The 23,535-nt window shown below is 37.0% G+C and overlaps 1 protein-coding gene across 4 annotated transcripts in view; it reads left to right on the top strand.

Moving 5' to 3' along the window:
- The window catches only part of TBC1D15 (TBC1 domain family member 15), a 72,064-nt gene that overhangs the window by 25,004 nt on the left and 23,525 nt on the right, over nt 1–23,535 (top strand). For 2 of the 4 annotated variants that reach the window (XM_051845670.2, XM_051845671.2), the window contains exons 5-11: nt 5,243–5,453; nt 12,434–12,536; nt 13,549–13,599; nt 13,888–14,085; nt 15,164–15,292; nt 15,782–15,885; nt 17,208–17,302. In XM_051845670.2, the coding sequence (XP_051701630.1) occupies nt 5,243–5,453; nt 12,434–12,536; nt 13,549–13,599; nt 13,888–14,085; nt 15,164–15,292; nt 15,782–15,885; nt 17,208–17,302 (891 nt within the window). The remainder of the gene's footprint in view (nt 1–5,242; nt 5,454–12,433; nt 12,537–13,548; nt 13,600–13,887; nt 14,086–15,163; nt 15,293–15,781; nt 15,886–17,207; nt 17,303–23,535) is intronic. The other 2 variants (XM_051845672.2, XM_070052639.1) reach the window with 1 other exon arrangement.

The following is a 23,535-nucleotide window of genomic DNA, read 5'->3' on the forward strand; positions in this document are numbered from 1 at the left end:
TACTGTGCCTCTGTTAGAAGGATGATTTGTTGCTTTGATTAATTTGTATAACTCTCAAATTTTAATTATGTTCCTTTTCCATCTCTTGTTTGTTGTTCCTATTTTGTAGTTATTAATGGCAGAAAATAGAAACACTTTTAAAAATTGTTTTGGCTGTCTTTCATGCTCATTTTTCTAAATCTAGTAAAATTTTAAAAATCATGCTATTTCATCTTAAAGCACCAGGGGGAGATGGAGTACATTACTATTTTCTAATTTTTGTGCTATTCGGATTTTCAAAGTTCATTGCAGTCTCCCCTTTATATGTGTTAAGTGCCCATTTCCTTTTCCATCTGTATTTTAATTTATATTTGTTATGTGGTGATTATCTATGTGTGATTAATAGTAAAGACCTGAGCTAATAGTACTAACAAGATTGTAGATTCTAGTTCACATGAGAGATACAGCTCATAGAATGTAGAACTCACATACTACCACAAATATGCTCTAGTAAGTTGTTCTATGATGCAACCATTCTATTTGTGGATCTCTTTCTAAATATTGAATATTTATGTAGTTAAAATGTTAATTTTTTTGCTTATTCCTTTTGTGTTTTGAAAAGGTATTTTTTTTTTTAAATTCTAATGTAGTTATCTTTTTTTAAATTTTCATTTATTTATTTATTTATTTTGACAGGCAGAGTGGACAGTGAGAGAGAGACAGAGAGAAAGGTCTTCCTTTGCCGTTGGTTCACCCTCCAATGGCTGCCGCGGCCGGCGCGCTGCGGCCAGCACGCTGCGGCCGGCACACCGCGCTGATCCAATGGCAGGAGCCAGGTGCTTATCCTGGTCTCCCATGGGGTGCAGGGCCCAAGCACTTGGGCCATCCTCCACTGCACTCCCTGGCCACAGCAGAGAGCTGGCCTGGAAAAGGGCCATCCGGGACAGAATCCGGCGCCCCGACTGGGACTAGAACCCGGTGTGCCGGCGCCGCAAGGCGGAGGATTAGCCTAGTGAGCCGCGGCGCCGGCTCGAAAAGGTATTTTCTATCTTAATAATTTTGTTCTGAATTAGGAATTATCCATGTTTACTCATTCAAAAAAATGAGCAGCTATTGCTACATTTATTTTTAAAGATTTATTTATTTTTAAAGATTTATTTATTTTACTTGAAAGTCAGAGTCACACAGAGAAGGAGAGGCAGAGAGAGAGAGAGGTCTTCCATCTGTTGGTTCACTCCCCATTTGGCGGCCGGAGCTGTGCTGATCTGAAGCCAGGAGCTTTTTCCGGGTCTCCCATGCGGGTGCAGGGGCCCAAGGACTTGGGTCATTTTTACTGCTTTCCCAGGTCATAGCAGATAGCTGGATAGGAGATGGAGCAGCCGGATCTTGAACCGGTGCCCATATGGGATGCTGATACTGCAGGTGGCAACTTTACCTGCTATGCTACAGTGCTGGCCCCACTACTTATATAGATAAAATTGTTATAAGTAAAATTGATTTTCATGTTTGGCCTGGTGAATCATTCTCATACTCAAAAGTTTGTATTTTATAATTTCTAATAAACACTAGCATTTAAGAAGTAAATAATAATTCATTAGTTTTTGATAATGATGAGTTTGCACATGTGCCTGTCCTTTGTGTGTGTGTGTGTGTGTGTGTGTGTGTGCTATTTCTACTGAAAGGGTAGCTTCTTCTCAGAACCAGATGCAAGGTATCAAGGAAAGATGAAACCACAGGATTTTACTGTCTGTGACTTGTGAGGTGGTTTTTGACTTTGCTAGATTAGATATTCAGGATTGTTTTATGTGAATTGTATTTTTTATTTGTTGCTTAATATTCTTGTAGATGAGAGAGGCCATAGGAATGAGTGAAAGGGGTGAGTTTTTAAAATTTGTTAGCAGAAAGAAACATAACATGGATTTGAAAGACATAATCTCGCAGTAAAGATTTCTTGAGACTCATGCTTCTCTGCCTTTTCTGCCCATGGAAGTCATCTGGGGAGATTAGGTTTAAAAAACAAAGAAAAAACTCCAAATTCAGACTCTGGAAATGGAGCCTGGGTATCTGTATTTCCCAGAAAGTCTTTAGGTGATTTTAATGCGCAGTCAGAGTTGAGAGCTTCCATATAGTTGTGAAGCTTAGAGATAAACCACAAGTGTTAATACTGCTTATGTGGTTTGGCACACAAGAGCGACTTTTAAGGGAATAGACTTTATTTTGTAATTGTTAAGAGATTAAGTAGACATTTTCTAAACTTGAGGGTTTAGGATTAATTCTGATTCTGAATCAGACCCTCAAGCTTAGAAATTTCAAAGGTTTCAAATTTGTGGCATTCTGAAATTTTCAAATTTATGCCATTTTAAAATTTGTGCTTTTTTGTGTGTGTGTGGTACAAAGGGTACTTGGGACAAACTTAAAAAATTGACTATCAAAGACTTATTTAACTTTGTATTTCGTAAGAGCACTTTATTTTTCATAATAGTTTCTACTGTTATATCCTTTATTTTCATATACCTAGTTAAATGTTTTGATAATTTCTTCTCAGAACCATAAAGATCACCATTATATTCTAGAAACGTATCTGAATGTTTTCTGTAATGTTAATTCTGTTCAGGATATATGGACACTTTCTCAACTGTTTAATTCTACCCTTCTGTTATTCAGTTTCCCCTTGCGAGTGTGGTGGAGATATTTTTTACATGTGTTTGGTAATATAATTCAGTAGAACTAATTTTATTTTTCTTTAAGAAGAAAAAAGGAAATTTTGAGTTAACTGTTGGCTTTTGTTAGTTTTCCTTTGTAACCATTTCTAGTTCTGGTTAGCTTTGGCAGCATGCTCATTTGCAAATTGCATTTATGTTGACTAGTTTATTAATGCATTTATTTCACACTTCTTTTAGTACCTACTTTATGCTAATCACTAGGATACATCTGTGAACAAAATAAAGTTTCTGTTTTGGTAAAGCTTGTATTCTAGTGGAAGAACTGTAGAATTGACTTGGGCTGTTTCTCTCATCTTTGTCAGAGCTCTAAGTGAGGAAATACCTGAGGCATTTTCTCGTATGTATATAGTGCTTAACATGTCTCATCTGGTAGCAAGGGAAATCTGTGTAAAATGCTTGCTCTTGAATATGCACAAACTCCTGATAACTCATATAGTTTACCTGTGCTATTTAATGTTCTCTATGATTTTCTTGGATTAGATTAAATACTCTGAAGGAATTTAATATAAAACTGTCTCTATCTAATTTTTATTGCTGTTTATCTTTAAAACTATTTTTGTCTTTTGCAAATGAGCTAGTAATATGTATTCTTTCTAGATAGTCCAAGTGCATTCACACTTAAATGATTCATGAATAAGTTGGAATTCTAGAACTATTCTCAGTTTGAGATCAGCTTGAGGTTAGTGGTGTTATGAGCTCTATAATGTAAAACCAATGAAACGTTCTATAAAGTGAGCACATAGTACTTAATTTAGTACCAGCCTTAGTTATCTATGACATTATTATCTAAACAGGTATGGAAGCCAAACAGGTCAGTATCTAAGGAGAAATTGCTTTAGCCTTTCCAAACTTACTTCAAGTGAAACTTGTTAAAGTGTCCATGAAAAGGTTATGGTGTCTGTATTCCTTACAGATAGAGCTCTTTGTAAGCTGTAGATTGTGCTCTGTCAGTTTAGGAGTTGCTGGAGATTATGGAGATAGCTATGGGGTTCCTGACTGTTTACAAAGGTGACATACATCAAGGCCAGTACTGATCCGTATTTTGATTAAATCTTGTGAGTAACTGTCTCTCAGGTAGTTTTTCATTTTAGAATTGGTAATGTGAGATGTAATTAAAGGCCTTAAGTAATAGGATAACATGATACTTCTTTTGAAATAACATTGAAGTCTTTTTTTTTTTTAGATTTCAGAGACATGAGTTAAATTAAGTGCAATAATTTAAATTATTGAAATAAATTGCCATTTTAATTAGAAATAATAAGATAACATTAGTAAGAAAAGTGGTAACATTTTTCCTTTTAAAATATATTTTTGTTTAAATAGTTAATCTTTAAGTTGCTTGTTATCAGTTACGATAATGATCATGAATATAGAATTTTAGCTTCTATAAACATACCAAAAACTCTGAAAGTGTTGTATTTTACGTAACTATTGTTTGAACTGAGGTCTTAATTTTGTGAACATTAATTTAGCAAGAAGATTGAATGTATTTATTCTTTTTGAAGTATTCACAGCTTGGTTATTTTTTCATCATCAATTCTTTCTTATTTAGTTTTTTAAATAAATGTATGGTCACTCCATTGTTTGTTTTTTAATATCAACATGCTTATTTTCATTATCAGTATAGTCTCCTAAAAATAATTACAAAAGGAAGAAAATAAATTGAAGTTTTTTTTAAAAAGGCTCTCCAAGAGAATAATGTTCTTCTTATTTGTAGAGAATGGAAAGATTAACATTTAATGAGTATTTGCTATTTGCTTGGCCTGTGTTAGTTGACAAGTATTGTTTCTTAATTCTTAGAATGACATTTGGAGGTAAGTATAGTTATCTCCACTTTTCAGATTAAGAAACAGGCTGAGGGCGGTGCCGCGGCTCACTAGGCTAATCCTCCGCCTTGCGGTGCCAGCATACCGGGTTCTAGACCTGGTTGGGGAGCCGGATTCTGTCCTGGTTGCCCCTCTTCCAGGCCAGCTCTCTGCTGTGGCCAGGGAGTGCAGTGGAGGATGGCCCAGGTGCTTGGGCCCTGCACCCCATGGGAGACCAGGAAAAGCACCTGGTTCCTGCCATCGGATCAGCGCGGTGCACTGGTCGCAGCAGCCATTGGAGGGTGAACCAACGGCAAAGGAAGACCTTTCCCTCTGTCTCTCTCTCTCACTGTCCACTCTGCCTGTCAAAAAAAAAAAAAAAAAAAAAAAGGCTGAGAGATTCAGTTATTTTCTCCAAATCATTCTGTTAGTAAGATGGTAGTGCCGCAAGTTGAATCAAGTGGGCTTACTTCCAAAGTCATGTTCGTTTTTGGGCAAACCTTCTATTTTACATAGGGATAACATTTTTTGAATTCGTGTATAGTGGAATAATTACTTAAAATTTTTTCAACAAAGTATGTGTTGCCATTTCTAGTACATGTGGGAGCCTTAGTACCATGAGTGCTATAGGGGTTCCCTGTATTCAACAATACTTGTTATGCAGTCATGAAGAACACTGTCAGTGCCTTTTTAAAAGGTGAACAAAAATATTTTGCCCCACTTCTTGTTTTTAAGATGCTCCAAGTCATAGAAATGGGAAAAGCAAATGGTCATTCCTGTTCAGTTTGACAGACCTGAAATCAATCAAGCAAAACAAAGAGGGTATGGGCTGGTCGTATTTGGTATTCTGTCTAAAGGATGACGTCGTTCTCCCTGCTCTGCACTTTCATCAAGGAGATAGCAAACTACTGATTGAGGCTCTTGAAAAATATGTGGTGTTGTGTGAGTAAGTATCAAATTATTTTCTACTTATTGAAACTGGATTGTTGTGTTAATCCCAGCACAGACTTGTTGAGCATCAGTGACCTATGTGCATATGAGGGCACAAGCTGCTTTGTTTTTCCTGGGAGACTTTTTCTGAGCAGTGACTTAATAACATGTTGCCATCTTAGTAATTTGATTTTGAGACTTAGCTACTTTATTACTATTTTAAAAAGAACACTAGTATTTTTATGTTTAGATGAATTATAACACATAATAACTTATATATTTACTAATTTACCTTTCTATCTTCTGTTTTAAACATACAGTTATTTGTATTATTGGAATTTAGGTCAGGCAAGTCCCAGTTCTTAGCAGACTTATTTATATGTTGGAAAACAGGGCCTTCTCGCTTTCCAGACATCTTGTCTTACATTTACATACCTGTGTACATCTGTACATCCACAGTCAGTGTTGCTCTTACCAAATGTTTTTTGGGTATCTTTAACATGCTAAGCACTATGGTAGTTGCTTGATATACGTAGTGAACAAAAGAGGCGTGTTCCTGATCTCTGAGAATGTACAGTCTTTTGAAGGATGCCAAGAAGTATATGGCAGCTGAAACTCAAGAGCTAAGATGGAGGAAGTACAAGGTGCTTTGGAACTTCTCAGGAAGGAGGAGAGGGGTATGTAATTTAGACTAAGGGTCAGGATCAAGGAAGACTTTCTCAAAGAAGTAGCATGTGGGGTTTGAAAAATGAGTGGACCATTAGCATGAAGGGGAAGGAGTCATTTTAGAAGAAGGGATATTTTAGAAGGTGGGAAAATCACGAGCATGACATAATCGCAGAACAGACTGGTTTGGTATTATAGGTCTGCAGAGTGGAGGGAAGTTAAAGATGAGGCTGAAGTTCTAAGTAAAGGACGGAGTATGAAGGATCTTGTCCTGTTAGCAGGTAGTTCCAATCCTCCAGATGAGGTTAAGGTTGCCTGAAGTAGGAGAATGGCAGGCATACTAGAAGTACTAAGGTACTTCAGGAAGTTCATGGAAGGTGGAATTAAAAGTTGGTTTTGTTGTGAAAACATTTTTGAATCCTTGTATCATTTTTTCGTAATGCACATTTTCCATGAGTTTTTTTTGCAGACTTTTCATTGGAGAAGTATGAAGATTTGATTTGAGAATAATTAGATATATAGAGATAAGAAGGGTGAAGTTGAGGTTTTTAGCTTGGAGAAACCATAGGATATAGTTACTATCTTCATTAATAATGTCCTCACTTGTCAGCATTGCGGATAGCAGGTAAAGCTGCCACCTGTGATGCTGGCATCACGTATGAGCGCCAGTTTGTGTCCCAGCTGCTCCACTTCCTATCCAAGTCCTTACTAATGGCTTGGGAAAAGCGACAGAAGATGACCTAAGTATTTGGGCTCCTGCCACCTACGTGGGAAACCTGTATGAAGCTCCTGGCTTAAGCCTGGGCCAGCCCTGGCTGTTTTGGCCATTTGGGGAATGAACCATTGAAGGGAAGATCTCTGTGTCTCTCCCTCTCTCTCTGTAACTCTGACTCAAAGTCTATCTTAAAAAAAAGTCCTCACTTTACTATAGTAGAGTTTAACACCGTGCCTAAATTTAGATTGTGTAAGGCTACAAGTTGGAAGATTTTGAGTATCTTTTCTGGCAAGATGTTCTCCCCTGCTATGTTGATCATCTCTGTCTGACTTTAGGCACTTGGTTTCCTACCAAGAAGTATAAGAAAGTCAGGCCTGGTTTATGGTAATAGGGTCTTGATCTTGAACTCGAAGCTGTGAACAGGTTACCATTGAGGGATTTCAAGAGAGATGGTATAATGATTGGAACAGAAGGTTACTGTATGTGAAGTATCAGTTGTTAAAGACTTGTGGGTTTTAGCACCATAATAAGCTTAGTTTCAATCAGTGTTCTGACAGACTGAAGAAGGAACTCATTTGAACTGAGACTGTTGATTAAAGCATAAGGTCAAAGATGAGGGAAGTATGGTAGGCCCTCTGTTTTCTTTTTTTTTTTTAAGATTTATTTATTTATTTGAAAGTCAAGAGAGGGAGAGATGGAGGTCTGCCATCTGCTGGTTCACTCCCCAGGTGGTTGCAATGGTCAGAGCTGGGCCAGGCCAACGCCAGGGGCTTCATCTGAGTGTCCCATGTAGGTGGCAGAAGCCCTGACAGTTGGGCCATCTTCTCCTTTCCCCAGGCCAACAACAGGGAGCTGGATTGGAAACAGAATAGCCAGGATACAAACTGGTACCTATATGGGATACTAATGGTAAAGGCAGAGGCTTCATCCTCTATGCCACAATGCTGCCCCCCCCTCCCCCCCCCCCCCCCCGTATTCTTGCTGGTAAGATCATATATCGGACAAATAGGCTTAGTTTTAAGCACTGCATTTTAAATATGCTAATTACACTGCATTGAAGAGATAATCAGTGTAAGGAGAGTGATAAACATGGTTTTATGAAAAATGTTTGAAGGGTGTGAGTTTAACTTGAAGAGACCCAACACACATTAAGTAAAATTCGAGCTGCTTCCTATGGTCAGTGAGAGCCTGCTTTTAGTTCTGTTTATTTCTTGAACCTCATTTCATGCCACTGTCTTCCAGCCACATAGGTTTTTTTTTTTTTTTTTAAACCAGTTTAAAACCTTTTAAACGCTTTTTTGTCTTTAGATGCTTTATGTATATTGTCTCATCTTCCTGGAATATTCTCCTTTTAAGATTCCTTAGGAATCTGTTTTTTTTTTGACAGAGTGGACAGTGAGAGAGAGAGACAGAGAAAGGTCTTTCTTTGCCGTTGGTTCCGTTGGTTCACCCTCCAATGGCCGCCACGGCCGGTGTGCTGCGGCCAGCGCACCGCACTGATCTGATGGCAGGAGCCAGGTACTTATCCTGGTCTCCCATGGGGTGCAGGGCCCAAGCACTTGGGCCATCCTCCACTGCACTCCCTGGCCACAGCAGAGAGCTGGCCTGGAAGAGGGGCAACCGGGACAGAATCTGGCGCCCCGACCTGGACTAGAACCCGGTGTGCCGGTGCCGCAAGGCGGAGGATTAGCCTAGTGAGCCGCGGCGCCGGCCAGGAATCTGTTTTATATCACATCAGAGGGGCTTCCTTAGCTGTTCCCTTTCCTATCTAATGCAGGTACCTGCCTCTCTTCTTTCTCTCATTTTCTTGTTTTCTCATTTCATGGCACTTAACAGAAAAAGATAATATTGTCTGTTTACTTCTTCTGTGTTCTACTTTAGAATGCAAGGGAATTCATACATCTTGTTTTTATTTTCTGCCTTATTCCTACTCATGGTACCTGGTTCATTGTAGATGATGAAGTAACAGGTGAAAGAATAAGTGGCATGGTATAAGATCAGTTTGAGAACCAATTTTGAAAGAGTTATTATGAGAAATAAATTATAAATTTGTTTTGTATAACTCCAAAGAGAAATTAGGAGTCTAGGTGGGTTTAAGAATAGTATGGACTGTAATCAATATTCTGTACTTTGGAAATTTATATTCATTAAATAAAAGTTAAAAAAAAAAGAATAGTATGGACAACGACTTAGGCAAGTTACAGGGTTATGTGTTAATTTTTTTCCTTTTCTGAACTTGTAAACAAATGAGAAGTAAATATGATTTAGAGATGGTGATACAAATACCATTTCTAGTGAGGCTTAAACATGTGATAACACAATAATTCACTCCCAAATTAATTTCAAACTCATCCAGTTATTGTCACTTCCGGACAACCACGGGTGACTCCAGTGAAGACATTCTGCTTGCTACAAGAATGAAAGCAGAGCAGAGAACACCTTCTCTGTTGGCAGACAGATCCAAGAGAAGGGGTGAACCTGGAAGAGGGTATGCCAAGCATGCACCTCTCTTCCAGTCTCTGCAGACAGGTCCCTGGGAGGGAGAGTTTCTTCAAGTGCTTATTTCCATTTGCATATATGAAGCTTTGGGAAATGTAGTCCTCCCTACATAATTTTTCATTCAGAAACTTTGTTTTTGAGATCCTGCTGTGTATTAGATATGGTAGTGGTACTTCCTGGAAAGGTAGAAGTAATCAAAAAAGATCATGTCCCCTGTCTTCATGGACTTTTTAGTAATAAACATTCATTAAATAACTAAGATTTCAGCTGTAGTAAGTGCTCTGAATAAGACATATATGGCACTATAAGAACGCACAATGTAGGGGTTTTTTGTATGCAGTAGTAATTGAAACTGGGGGAGAATGAAGTCAACCAAGGGGAGGATAAAGTGGGACCAGATGAGCATTAAGGGTTTAATTGAGGTCTTTAGTGTTCTGGTCAAAGGAAAAAAAAAATCATACAGAGGGAGACTGACCTCTGTACACTTTATTTTCTTCCTGTTGGACTTAATTATTGTTTATTCTATGGCTATTATTGGGGGAAGAGATAGTTGTCTGAAGTGACTATTTCAAAAGCTACTTGCCTAATTTCAGTCACTTTGTATATTCTGTGACACTGGCGGGGGAGGGGTGGTGGTGGTTTACTTTCTACACACTGTGGATGATGGCTCGAGTAGTTGGATTCCTGCCACCCACGTTGGAGACCTGGGTTGAGTTCCTGTCTGTGCCACCCTGCTAACCCCTTCTAACCCCCCAGCCTTGGGAACATTTGGGGAGTGAATTAGTCGAAGTGAAAATTTTGTCTTGCTCTGTTTTTCTTTCTCAAATTAAAAAAACAATGAGCCACAAATACATTTGTCTAATCAAGTTTCTTGCCAGGAAATGAATAAAGCATATTGGTTCCTTTAAATTATTTAGTATATTGGGCCATTTTTCCATCATACATATATATCCAAGTGGTAACACATTTCACCCCGAAAAAGCCAATTGGTTGTGTCATTATATAGCATCAACCATTTACAAAATTGGATTCTACTTCTAAAATTTTGTTCCAAATATCCTGTACCTGTTTTTAATTTTTATTGATACCTTTTACAATGCTATTTTATTTCTTCAGCTTTAAATATTGAGCATTCTTAATAACAATATAAAATAGTTACTGCTCCATCTCAGCACACATTGTTCAATTAAAAATTGTGTGTTCTAAGGTCTTTGGGAGACACTGACTCCAAAGCCTGAGAAGTGCTTCAGAATTTGCAACAGATATACTTCTGTTATGTTAAACCAGGGTTTTCTTTAAAATCTTCTGTAGGCTGTAATGGCAGTTAACTGGTTAGCATTCTTAAAAGTTTTTCTTACTGCTGCAGTGAGTTTGAATATCTTGAATAATGTTAGGATGAAAGGTCAGTTTCTCAGAATAAATGTCTTTGGATTGATCAGTGCGCTAACTGGGCAGGTAGGAACATCGCTGTAATAATCTGAAGTGGCAGTGTTCCTTTTAGTGAGCTCTGCAATTGCCAACCAGTGTGCTGCTTGTCCCTTGATGTATGTTTTTACGTTTTGCTGATATTCTTCAGCGCTGTGAAATGTCTTTGTATCTCTTCTAGAGCTTGCTCTCAATTGCTGTTACAGATTATTGGTATTGGGTATGAAAAACAAAGTGTTTCATTTTTAGAGTATTTGTGATTGCTCATTGGTAAGACAGTAATTTCTTCTCATTTTCAGTTTAGTGGTTACTGTGAGCTCAGGTAGCTGAAGGTTGCATGTTTGTTGCTGGCTACATGCATAAGCATTATTTGGCTATTCATGATTACTTTTTACTTGGGTTTTAAAGAAATAATTTGACTTAGTTTATTGTTAGAAACAAAATAACCACAGTAACAGCAGCACTGTGCTAAGAAAAACAAAACAATTTTTGTTCCTGGATTAACCTCTTTCATGATGCTACATCTAAGTTGACTTAACATTTAAAAGAAAAAAAGCATTGGAAGAACCATAAGTCTTCATCTTAAACATCACCACCCCACAATGTTCAGAAGAACATTTTTAATAAAAATGGAATATCTTAAAAAGTATTATTTTTTCCTCTGGGCAATGAGTCAGTCTCAGCTCCATTTAGGAAGCCTAGGGGCTTATTAGCTATGATTGTCTCTGGATGGAATGTTGTTTCTGGCTGTAAGAGTAAGATCCTATTTTGGATTTCATATCCCCTCCAACATTACTGTTGCATCCTTAGGTTAGAATTGAGAAGAGATAACTGTTATTAAAGATTTTATCTGAAACATTTATAATAGAGGTGTGTAGCACCAAAATAACATTTAATTTTTATTTTAAATAGAAAAGTTATAAATTTATTATAGCTGAATTACTGTCATAAAATTTATTGAATAGAAGGAAGCCTGGATAATTAGTTTGATTACTTGAAATTAGACATTTATTTGGAAAGCATTTTATGTATTCTGTAGTTACTAAGAAGTGTGGGGAGTGACTTGCATCCAGAGCTTAATAAGCAAGAACTAAAAACATATTGTCTGAGCCATACATAATCTGATTAAATTTATTCATGTGTGTATTTGTAGTTGTGGTTAGCATAACTAATGACCTTTACCAAATAACTTTTCTATCTTGCATTTTTAATCTTCCTGTAATACCATCAGGCTGTGGAATGGAGTTGGAAATCATTTCAAAAGAAGACACATTTTCCTATGTAGTATTTACTTTATACTGATTAATCCTAAAGTATGTTTTGGCTTTAGTTTTTATGCTAGTAAAATCAGATGTATTGTAGGCCCTTCTATTTCCATTTCTAAACAAGAACTGGCGTTCATTACAATTTATACTTCTTGGGTTTGTCTAAAATAAAGTACACTTCATGTTTGATATTTGTTACATAAAATTTATTAGTATTTGTTAATTTGGTATTTCCTGTATCATGTAGGTTTAGAGCTCACTTAAGTATTTGCTAATGTATTATTGGGTAACTTCTCAATCTGGACATTAAAAAGTCTCTTTTGTTAGGAAAAGTAACACTGTTAGTTATTGTTCAAATAGTATGTGATGTCCTGTGCTAGTATTTTCTACAAATTCCTCCACCCCCCCTTTTTTTTTTGGTTACAGATCTCCACAGGATAAAAGAACACTCCTTGTGAATTGTCAAAATAAGAGTCTGTCACAGTCTTTTGAAAATCTCCTTGATGAACCAGCATATGGTTTAATACAAGTATGTTTCTTACTGTATTAAGCTATTAGTTTAACTCCATTATTTTATATACCTTCTACCTCCTGCTTTCAAGGAGGACACAGAATGAGGCAGGTGTTTGTGTGTGTGTGTGTGTGTGTGCGTGTGTGAGTGATCTTTATAGAACTATTCTCTAATTTTATAAAAACAGTGCTATTTCCTATATTATTTGCAGGACTTAGAAGTTTCCTTGGTTTTTTGGTACTCCTAGGGCAGTTTTTCCTTTATCATAATACTGGACATCGGGTAGATTTTAGTTTTCATAGTTTTCTTTGATTAGGTGAAGTATCACAGGGTTATCTACTTTGAAATCAACTTAGGAAGAAGTCTGGTTTGAATCATTACCATTTCAGTTGATCGTGTTGGAGTCATGATAATCAAATTCTCCTGAAAGTATTTGAATGTGTTCTTAGATTTAGATAAAAAATGTATCTTTGACACAGGCATAAGTTCATTCAAATTATTATGTAAAGTATGAGGTGGTTGTTGATTCATTCATTCATCCACGTAACAAATGTCTGAGTGATTACAATATCCCAGCTACTCTTGATTTTGAGGATGTAGAGATTAACAACATAAAGAGGGAACATTTTAAAAAAGAGGACTAGAGAACTAAATACTGTTTAAGATAAAAAGTGAGGGAAAAGATTTTTTATTTATTTTATTTACTTAATAAGTTTATTTACTTATATAAATTAAATATAAATTAAGTTTATTTACTTAATAAATAAGTATTTTTGCTGAGTATGAATGAGTAGAGAGTTACAAGTTACCTAGGATTTAACGGTAGAAAAGGTTTGCTTTTTTTCCAGGACAGCACTATCTCAGAACAAATTATTCTGATTGGCATGATCTACTAGTAATGTAGTTCGATTAAAATACCAACCAATATCAATATACTATAAACTTAAATTTAGCTATCCAATATCTTTGTGTTAGATTAGTATAGTAGTGCACATTTCAAGAGCTATTTTTTGTTTGTGTGTGTGTGAAGACAGGACTGCTAGACAGAAGAAAGCTGTTGTGGGCCATTCACCACTTGAAAGTAAGCACTGCATATATTTCTGGTATATGCAGATTGAATGAAGGCTGCAAATCATTTATCAGTTCAATCAATAGCATTAACTTGCCACCTATGCTGTTTTAACCAAATGAAAAAGTTGGCTTAGAAAATTTAAATTTTTCTTTTTAGAAAAAAATTTGAAGATAATCTTAGAATATCCTGTTTAGTTCTGATTTCTCTCCTTGTAAAAAATTTTGCTTTTTAACCCATGGTGAAATACTTTTATTCTTTATTTGAATTAATGCTAACATTTTTCTTCCTGCAACATAGAAAATTAAAAAGGATCCTTATACAGCAACTATGGTAGGATTTTCCAAAGTCACAAACTACATTTTTGATAGTTTGAGAGGCAGCGATCCCTCTACACATCAACGACCACCTTCAGAAATGGCGGATTTTCTTAGTGATGCGATTCCAGGTCTAAAGATAAATCAACAAGAAGAGCCTGGATTTGAAGTCATCACAAGAGTAAGTGGATATCTATATTAATGTAATATTCCATTGTGACAGGAGAATGTGTACTGAGTGCTATAGAAAACTGAAACTCAGTTTTAGTGATACTGGTCTGTTTCCCATAATCCTTCTTAGAGCATTTCGCTGACTTACGGGTTTGATCTGACAAGTAGTATGTGTCTTGCCACCAAATTCTTGGTGTGTTTTCTGTCTTATGGTTTGTCTATATTAATGTATCTCTGTCCTTTGAGCCTTTTGATAATAGTGAACATGCTGTTGCATTTGAGTACATAGCAGTGAGTGAGTCTTTGCCTGCTACCTCTTAGTTCTGTCCCTAAATTTGCCTTTTTTTTTTTTTTTAAAGTAGGTGTCAGAGCTGTTAGTTGATTTATTACTTTAGGGCTTCTGTTTTCCTATGAATCTTCAAGTAAGGAAGTCTTTGGTCTCAAATTTTATCAAATTTTTATGCTCAACAAAACTTCTGAATGTGCTACAATTCTTGACTTGTACATTGTTAGACAATTATATAGTTAAATTGTAGTACTTAATTAAAGGACTTATCTTGCAAATGGTATTTTTAAAATTACTAGCATCTGTTAGTTGAATGAAAACCTGTCGAAACTGCCAAGTAGAACTAATGGGTCATGAATCAGTTCTGAGAATAAAATTGAATGAACTTCAGTTTGGAAGAAAAGCTAATTTTTGAATATGATTAATGGAATAATTGTGTTTTCTCTTAAATAATCCCACATACCATTTGGTTTAAAGTTTATTACAGAATTTACATGTTGTATGTTTTGTGCTTATGTGATTGAAACCTAAAATAGTAGAGAACATTCATTTTAAAATACCAAATGTTTGTAGTCTGTGAGATTTCCAATCTATGTATTTGTGACCCAGTTGTGTGTTTGGTAGAAGAGGAGGTAGATGTATATACTGCTAACTATTATAGATTATAAACTAAACACTGGCAGATGAAAATATTAGTATTAGAAGTTATATTTCAAAAAAAGCATTTAAGATTTAGTTTTTATATACCTTGATAGAAGTTTACTGGTTAAAGATGTACTGGCTATTGCTTATCTTATTTTAGATCGATTTGGGAGAACGACCTGTTGTTCAAAGGAGAGAGCCAGTAACACTGGAAGAGTGGACTAAAAACATTGATTCTGAAGGAAGAATTTTAAATGTGGATAATATGAAGCAGATGATATTTAGAGGGGTAATTCAAATACTCTAATATGGATTGTATTATGACCTGCTAGTATTCATGTTTTTTTTTTAAAGGGGAAGGAATAAATGTCTGTTTTTTGGATGAATGATACTTTAAAATTCCTGTATTGAGTGGGACAGAGTGAGATGCTTATGCTGGCCCTGTGGATTGGGAATAAACTCTCAGATCTAGGGGAAGAGACTCTTAAAGTTCTGTGGCTTATGAAAAGGAGACCTTTGCCTTATTCAGTATGGTTGGCTTAAAAAGCCTCATCAGTCCCAGTGTCCATCTGCTTTGCAGTCAGTGTATATTTTGCATTCTTTAAGCTTTCTGACAGCTGCTCATGTCTTAAGAATCTGGAAGTGAAAACATGAATTGGACGATTCTGGTGTATAAAACAACCTCTTAAAATACTAGTTTTCTTGTTTAGAGGCAAGTTTTGTGAACTTCATTCGGTTCTTTTTTACTGATATGTTTTAATATGTGTGCTTTCTTCAGGGACTTAGTCATGCATTGAGAAAACAAGCATGGAAATTTCTTCTCGGTTATTTTCCTTGGGACAGTACCAAGGAGGAAAGAACTCAATTACAAAAACAAAAAACGTAAGTTAATGGCCTTTTATGTGTGCATCAAAGAAACTTGAGTTACCCACCCATATACATTAGTATAGGGTTTCTAGATGAGGATTTGGAATAGACTAGGGGATAGGAAAATAATTTCAATTTTTTTTTTAAGATTTATTTATCTGAAAGGCAGAGTTAGAGAGGCCGTGGCAGAGAGAGAGAGGAAAAGTCTTCCATCCACTGGTTCACTTCCCTAATGGCTGCAATGGCTGGAGCTGGGCCCATCTGAAGCCGGGAGCCAGGAGCTTCTCTAGGACTCCTTTACGGGTGCTGGGGTCCAAGGACTTAGGCTGTCTTCTACTGCATTTCCAGGCCATAGCAGAGAGCTGGATCAGAAGAGGAGCAGCTGGGTCTTGAATCGATGCGCATATGGGATGCTGGCACTGCAGGCAGTGGCTTTACCTGCTGTACCACAGCGCTGGCCCCCATTGTTTTATTTTTAAAATTTTAAACCCTGTAATTATTTCAGAACAGAAACACTGCATTGTAGTGTGTTGGTGAATATGTAAAAAGATAGTAAAAAAAAAAAAAAAAAAAGTTCCAGTCCTGTTGTTCCAGCTTTGTGTAAGCCTTTTGAGTAACTTTATTTAGACATATATTTTAAAATATATATCTATATATTTATTTTCCAATTTATTAGGAGATTATAAAATTAAGAAATGTTTGCTGGTTAGGTTAATTGCCTTTAAAATATTTTCCTTGTGTTTTTGTAACATAAACTGATTATTTTTTGTTGGAAAAGTGATTCTATTATAGTTTGTATCGCAGACTTGAAAAAATACCTTTCCAGGTTCACTTCTTAATTGTCAGTAAACTTCTGATTTAAAGTTACCCATTCATTACTTACATGTTTCAATTTTATGATAATCCCAGTCTGTTTGAAGATATTTTCACATTAGCAAGTTTCCACTATAAACTGGTTGGAAAATGAAACTCTTATGCCACATTTTCTTTAAAAGTCATTTAGATTTATATTTATAATTAAGATTTAGTGTTCAAAGTATTTAATGACAAATTATTTTAGAATGATTAAGAATTGAGATGCTTTCCTTAAAAGCATACCTAAAATCATTATAGAAAAATTTATCACATAAACTTTGTGACAGCCTAAGGCTATTTTTCCCTTTGTTTTCACTTGCTTACTGTAACTTCAAACATTTCACTACCATGTTTATAAACTTACATCACACTGTCATTACAAATGCTTTGAAATACTGTTTACTTTTAACATTTTAAAAATTTAATTGGCTTTTCCTACAGAATTTTTAAGTAACTTTTTGGCATAAAATTGTTTTCTATAGTGATGAATACTTCAGGATGAAACTGCAGTGGAAATCTGTCAGTGAGGAACAAGAGAAGAGAAATTCGAGGTTAAGAGATTATAGAAGTCTTATCGGTAATTTTTTCTTGACAGCTTTGAAAATGTGAGGGGGCTTACACTGAAACTGATTACATTAGAGAAGTGAAGATACATGCGGTAGTATTTGGGCTCAAAAGAGCAATCAGAATCGGGAAGTACGTTGTAATGTGCACTCAGTGTTCTTGGGTATTCCTCTTCTAGTAGGCATATGAATTCATCAGTAACTTTGTAAGTGCTGATTTACTTAATTTTCAGCTTCATAATGTGAATTTGAAGAAGGTTGACTTTATTTGCTTGTTAAATTAGTTTCATAAGATAACTTTCAATATTTTCTTATAAAAACAATTTGTGTTTATATAGAAAAGTTAGAAATAGGGATAAGAAGAAAACATTTAGGTCATGCAGAGATAATATGGCTAATAGGCTTTGGTTTCTCTAAATATACTTGTATTTCTTTCTTTCTTTTTTTTTTTTTTTTTTTTTGGACAGGCAGAGTGGACAGTGAGAGAGAGAGAGAGAGAGAGAGAAAGGTCTTCCTTTTGCCGTTGGTTCACCCTCCAATGGCTGCCGCAGCTGGCGCGCTACGGCCGGCGCACCGCGCCGATCCGATGGCAGGAGCCAGGTACTTATCCTGGTCTCCCATGGGGTGCAGGGCCCAAGCACTTGGGCCATCCTCCACTGCACTCCCTGGCCACAGCAGAGAGCTGGCCTGGAAGAGGGGCAACCAGGACAGAATCCGGCGCCCTGACCGGGTCTAGAACCCGGTGTGCCAGTGCTGCAAGGCGGAGGATGAGCCTAGTGAGCCACGGCACCAGCTCTTTAGTTAGCATTTGTAAATGTAAAGACCATTAGTGAGATATTTTTAGCAATAGTACTTTTGGTTGAAAAAATTTTCTGGAAAATAAGTTAATCCAGAATAAACTGTGTCCTTCCTCTGGTTAAGCCAAAAGGTTGGAGGTCCTGAGTCATGTAATTAGCTAAAAGCTAACAGCTGAGGCTCCTTGCTATTTTCAGTTTCAGTGGGGAAAATGATAATGCAACAGTGATGATGACTGTGGTCTTAGCTTTTCTTATGTCCTGTTCTCATTATTTCCAGGAGCCTGCTAAAAAATACGTAGATATTTTAAATCTGCATAATACAATTTTTTTTTTTTAAAATTTATTTGACAGGTAGAGTAATAAACAGAGAGAGAGAAAGGTCTTCCTTCCGTTGGTTCACTCCCCAAATGGCCACTATGGCTAGTGCTGCACCGATCCGAAGCCAGGAGCCAGGTGCTTCTTCCTGGTCTCCCTTGTGGGTGCAGGGGCCCAAACACTTGGGCCATCCTCCACTGCCCACCTGGGCCACAGCAGAGAGCAGGACTGGAAGAGGAGCAGCCGGGACTAGAACCAGCGCCTATATGGGATGCCTGCGCCGCAGGCGGAAGATTAACAAGTGAGCCACAGCGCCAGCCCCTGCATAGTATAATTTTAACTGAGACATAGTATAGTCAAATTGGCTAATTTTTTTTCATTTACCTATTTGAAAGGCAGTGTTACAGAGAGGCAGAGGCAGAGAGAGAGGTCTCCCATTCGCTGGTTCACTCCCAAGATGGCTGCAACGGCTGGAGCTATGCCGATCCAAAGCGAGGAGCCTGAAACTTCTTCCAGGTCTCCCATGTGGGTACAGGGGCCCAAGGACTTGGGCCATTGTCTGCTAATTTCCCAGGCCATAGCAGAGAGCTGGATTGGAAGTGGAGCAGCTGGGACTTGAACCGGAGTCATATGGGATGCCAGTATGTGGCTTTACCTGCCACGCCACAGTGCTGACCCCAATTGGTTCATTTTTAACAAAAATAACATTGAAGTCCAGAAAAGATTAGTTTTTAAGACATTTTTATAGTTGGTTCCATAACACAGACTCAATCATTCTCACATCCAGTTAATTAAGTGGAGTTTCAGCTGTACCATGATTTTTGCCAATTGGTGTGTCTGTGTGTGTATGAATATATAAAGTTAGTTTTAAGCATTTTTTTAAAAGATTTATTTATTTTAGTTGAAAAGTTACAGAGAAGGAGAGGCAGAGAGAGAGAGAGAGAGAGAGAGAGAGATAGAGAGAGAGAGGGAGGGAGGGAGGGAGGGAGGAAGGGGTCTTCCATCCCCTGGTTCACTCCCCAGATGGCTGCAATGGCCAGAGCTGCTCTGATCCAAAGCCAGGAGCGGGAGCTTCTTCTGGGTCTCCCATGTGGGTGCAGGGGCCCAAGGACTTGGGCCATTTTCTACTGCTTTCCCAGGTCATTGCAGAGAGCCGGATTGGAAGTAGAGCATCTGGGACTCGAACTAGCGCCTGTATGGGATGCTGGCATTGCAGGCAGCAGCTGTACTCACAGCACCAGCCCCCAAGCATTATTTTTACTACTATTTGAAAGGCAGAGACACAACATAGACAAAAGAGGTCAGTTTGCTGACTTCTGAAATAACAGCAGTAGCCAGGGCTGGGCTAGGGCAAATCTGGAAACTCATTCTGGGTCTTCCATGTGGGTTGTAGGGACCCATATGCATGAGCCATTAGCTTCTGCCTCCCAGTGTACACATTGGTAAATTCCAATTAGTGGAATTAGATATATAGCTGAGGCTTGGATCTAGCTCTGGTGTAGGCTGTTCATGTCCCAGGCAGTGCGGTGATGCCTATTCCAATATCCTTTTTCTTTAATACTTTACCTAAAATAATTTTTGGGAATTATTAACAAAAGCCCTCCCTCCTCCTTTTTTTTTAAGTATAAATTCACTTTACAAAAACCAAAACCACATATTAAACTTAGACCTCATATGTCATACCAAGGTGAGAAACTATTGGAGTATTTTAAAACAAAATATCTTATTTATATTTTAAAATCTTTTTTTTTTTTGCTTTTTGGAATTGGATTGAATCAAGCTAAGAGTAGGGATAGGGTTACCAGTTGATAGGGAGTAAAAGTCCAAGCAAGAGGTGATGGTAGCAGACATCCAGAGAAATAGATGGATTTGATCTGTATCCTGTGATACAGTTGATAAAATTTTCTGATGTATTAAATGTGGGGGATGAAGAGGGAAGGAGAAGTCAAGAATAGGACTCAATTTTCTTAACTTTAGAAATTGGTGGTTGGTGGTGCCACTTCCTGAGATAAGGAGAGTGGGGTATGACAAACTTGAATTCAGTGTTAGGTATATATACCTTAAGGTGAGACATACAAATGAAATTTCAAGTAGCTAGTTGAATAGTCCATAGTGGTCTGATAGGAGATACAAATTTGAGTATTATCAGTATCAGTATTCATGGGAAGATGACTTTTTTTTAAGTCAAAAAAATTTTTTTAATTTATTTGACAGAGTTAGAGACAGTGAGAGAGAGAGACAGAAAGGTCTTCTTCGTTGGTTCACTTCCCAATGGCCGCTATAGCTGGCACTGCACTGATATGAAGCCAGGAGCCAGGTGCTTCCTCGTCGTCTCCCATGTGGGTGCAGGGCCCAAGCACTTGGACCATCCTCTGCTGCCTTCCCAGGCCACAGCAGAGAGCTGGACTGGAAGAGGAGCAACCGGGACTAGAACTGGCGCCCATATGGGATGCCGGCACAGGAGGCGGAGAATTAACCAAATGAGCCATGCGCCGGCCCGGGAAGATGACATTTAGGTGAAAAAAGAGAGGCAGTTAAGAAGCCTAAGAACTCCAGTCTTTGGAGCAGTGGCTTCTAACTTTGGTGAACACCAGAATCACCTTGGGAATCTTTTTGAAAATCACATTGATTATTTTAATCATTCATACACTCACTCATTCAATAAATATTTACTTAGTGCCTGTTATGTACTAGGCTCTCCTCTAGGCATTGGGGATTCACCAGTGAACAAAACAGGCAAAATCCTTGTCCTCAAGGAGATTCCATTCCTGTGGGGAAGAACAGACAGTAAACAATATAAGTAAGTAACATATGTGATATGTTAGTGATAAGTGCTAAATAGAAAAATAAGACAAGGAAGAGTATTAGGAAGTTTATATGCAATATTAAAGAATTTTTTACTTGTGCAACCAAGAAAGGATTTTACTGAGCAATGGCATTTGAGTAGGAATTTGAAAAGGGAAAGAAAGTATGAGCTGTACAGACATAGATGAAAGTCAATCTAAGCAAAAAAAAAAAAAAAAATCAAAAAAACACATTATATTTGCCCTATGCCCTTTGCTTGTTTGAAGTACAGCATGGAGGTGTGTGTGGCTACAATGAGTTGGGGTACAGAGAGCTAGCAGTTGAGTGAGTGAGATTTGAGTAAAGACTTGAAGAAGCAGGAAATATATACCTTGCAGCTATCTGGGTGAAGGACATTCTGGGCAGAGGGCAACAGCAATGTCTAGACTTGTTTCTGCCTCAGAATCTGTGTGTTTAAAGAGCAAGGGAATAGTTTGGATAGGATGGATTTAGGGTAGATTGGAATGAATTGGATTGGGGACCTGAATGTTGGTTTCTATTTGTGTTTTGAAGGCTTAACTGATATATCAGTGTCAGACAGGGGAGCAAAGACTTGAGGATAACACCTAGGTTTTTAGGGTGAGCAACTGGAGCAGTGGAGTTCTTTTTTTTCTTTTTTTTTTTTTTTTTAATTTAAGTGAGATGAGAAAACAGGGAAGAAAGTTTGGGAGGACACATTTGGAATTCAGTTTTAGACAATAGTTTTGAGATGCATGTTGGATGTTTACAAGTTAATATGTGAAATAGGAGGTGGATATATAAGGCTGTAATTTAGGAAATAAATGGTGCTGAAACTAAATACAATTGTCAAGGAAATAAAAAACTTGGAAAAATTCCAAGAATTGGCTCACAAGATAATTCAGTTTATATGTATGAAGAAGTAAGAAAAATCAGCAGAATAGACTGGAAAAAAAAAAGCTAGAAGAAAAACATGAGAATTTTGATGTCTTAGAAGAAAAGTGAATGGTGACTGGGTTGTCAAGTAAGATGAAAACTTGGATTAACCATTGCATAGGGTAATGAAATCACTGAAACTTTGATTACAGGGGCAATTTGGGTGGATTAGTGATAATCTGCATGGGGTAAATTCAATAAGAAATGGAAGGAGAAGACTTAGAGACAATATGTAGAGCTCTCAACAGATGAAGTTTTGCTCTGAACAGATGAAGGGCAAATGGGGGCAATAAATTAGAGGGAAAAGTAAAGCTAAAAACAATCTTATGGTGGAATGCCATGGGAAAGATCCAGTAGACATGGAAAAATCTGGAAAGGGATACAAGCCTTACTAGAGCAACTAGGTAAGAATTAACTACAGCCCTTGGGTAGTCACTAAGAAGTAGACCTCATGCACAAGAAGAGGAGCTGGTTTTAGCCATGATCATGCAAGCTCATAGTGAAAGACAAGAAGGGAGATTGTATGGATTCAAATACAGTTATGTTGAAGTTCTCTTTGGATAGTGTACATTTGCTCAGAAATAAGCAAGATCCTTATCTGTGAGCTAAGAAGTGGGAGTAGGAGAAGATGGAGGCTTATGGAGAGAGGAAGTGTAAACTAGTTATGTGAATAGGGAGAGTGAATGCAAGAGGTAAATCAGGGTAGTGATGAAGAATATAAAATCAGATTAGTCAGCAGGGCTGTGTTTTTCTTCAACCTTATTTAGATGTATCAAGTTAGGTGGACAGTTGAATTTAGACTTTTTTTTCACTTAAGTATTCATATTCTTTCTAGTAATACTTTGAAATACTTATGTAATATCATTTTATGATTCCTTTGCTTTTTTCTTCTTGGCATATCATTACTAAATCTCTACATAAAAAGAAATACTGATAGTTGAAGATACAAACAAGTTTTTACTATGCTTAATAGACCTATTAAGGCAGATAATCTGTATTGCCATTATGGCTGTAAAATGTGCCTGAGTTAATAAAAAAAATTAACTTATGTACTTTCTTATCATCCATGAAATGATAATAAAATATTTTGACATTTTTAGTTGAAATTTTATATTTATAGCATGATTTTTATTTGTTGTTGTTTATTTAATAGACATATGTACAATTCTTTAGATACAGAAATAAACTTTTAAAAGTATTCAAGTGTCAGGTATATTAATAGAAAACCATAACTTTTAAAAATGCCTTTACAGAATCTAAAATAATGCCTGCTATGGCTGGATTCTACTGTGTTGCAGTATACCTCACCATCTGTTTATAAAGAGGTGTTTTTTTTTTTTTAAGTTTTCTGGATGAGGGAAGCTCATTCTTCTTCTTATTCTTCTTCTTTTTTTTTT

This window comes from Oryctolagus cuniculus, chromosome 11 (genome assembly GCF_964237555.1).
Source record: "Oryctolagus cuniculus chromosome 11, mOryCun1.1, whole genome shotgun sequence".
NCBI classification, from domain to species: domain Eukaryota; kingdom Metazoa; phylum Chordata; class Mammalia; order Lagomorpha; family Leporidae; genus Oryctolagus; species Oryctolagus cuniculus.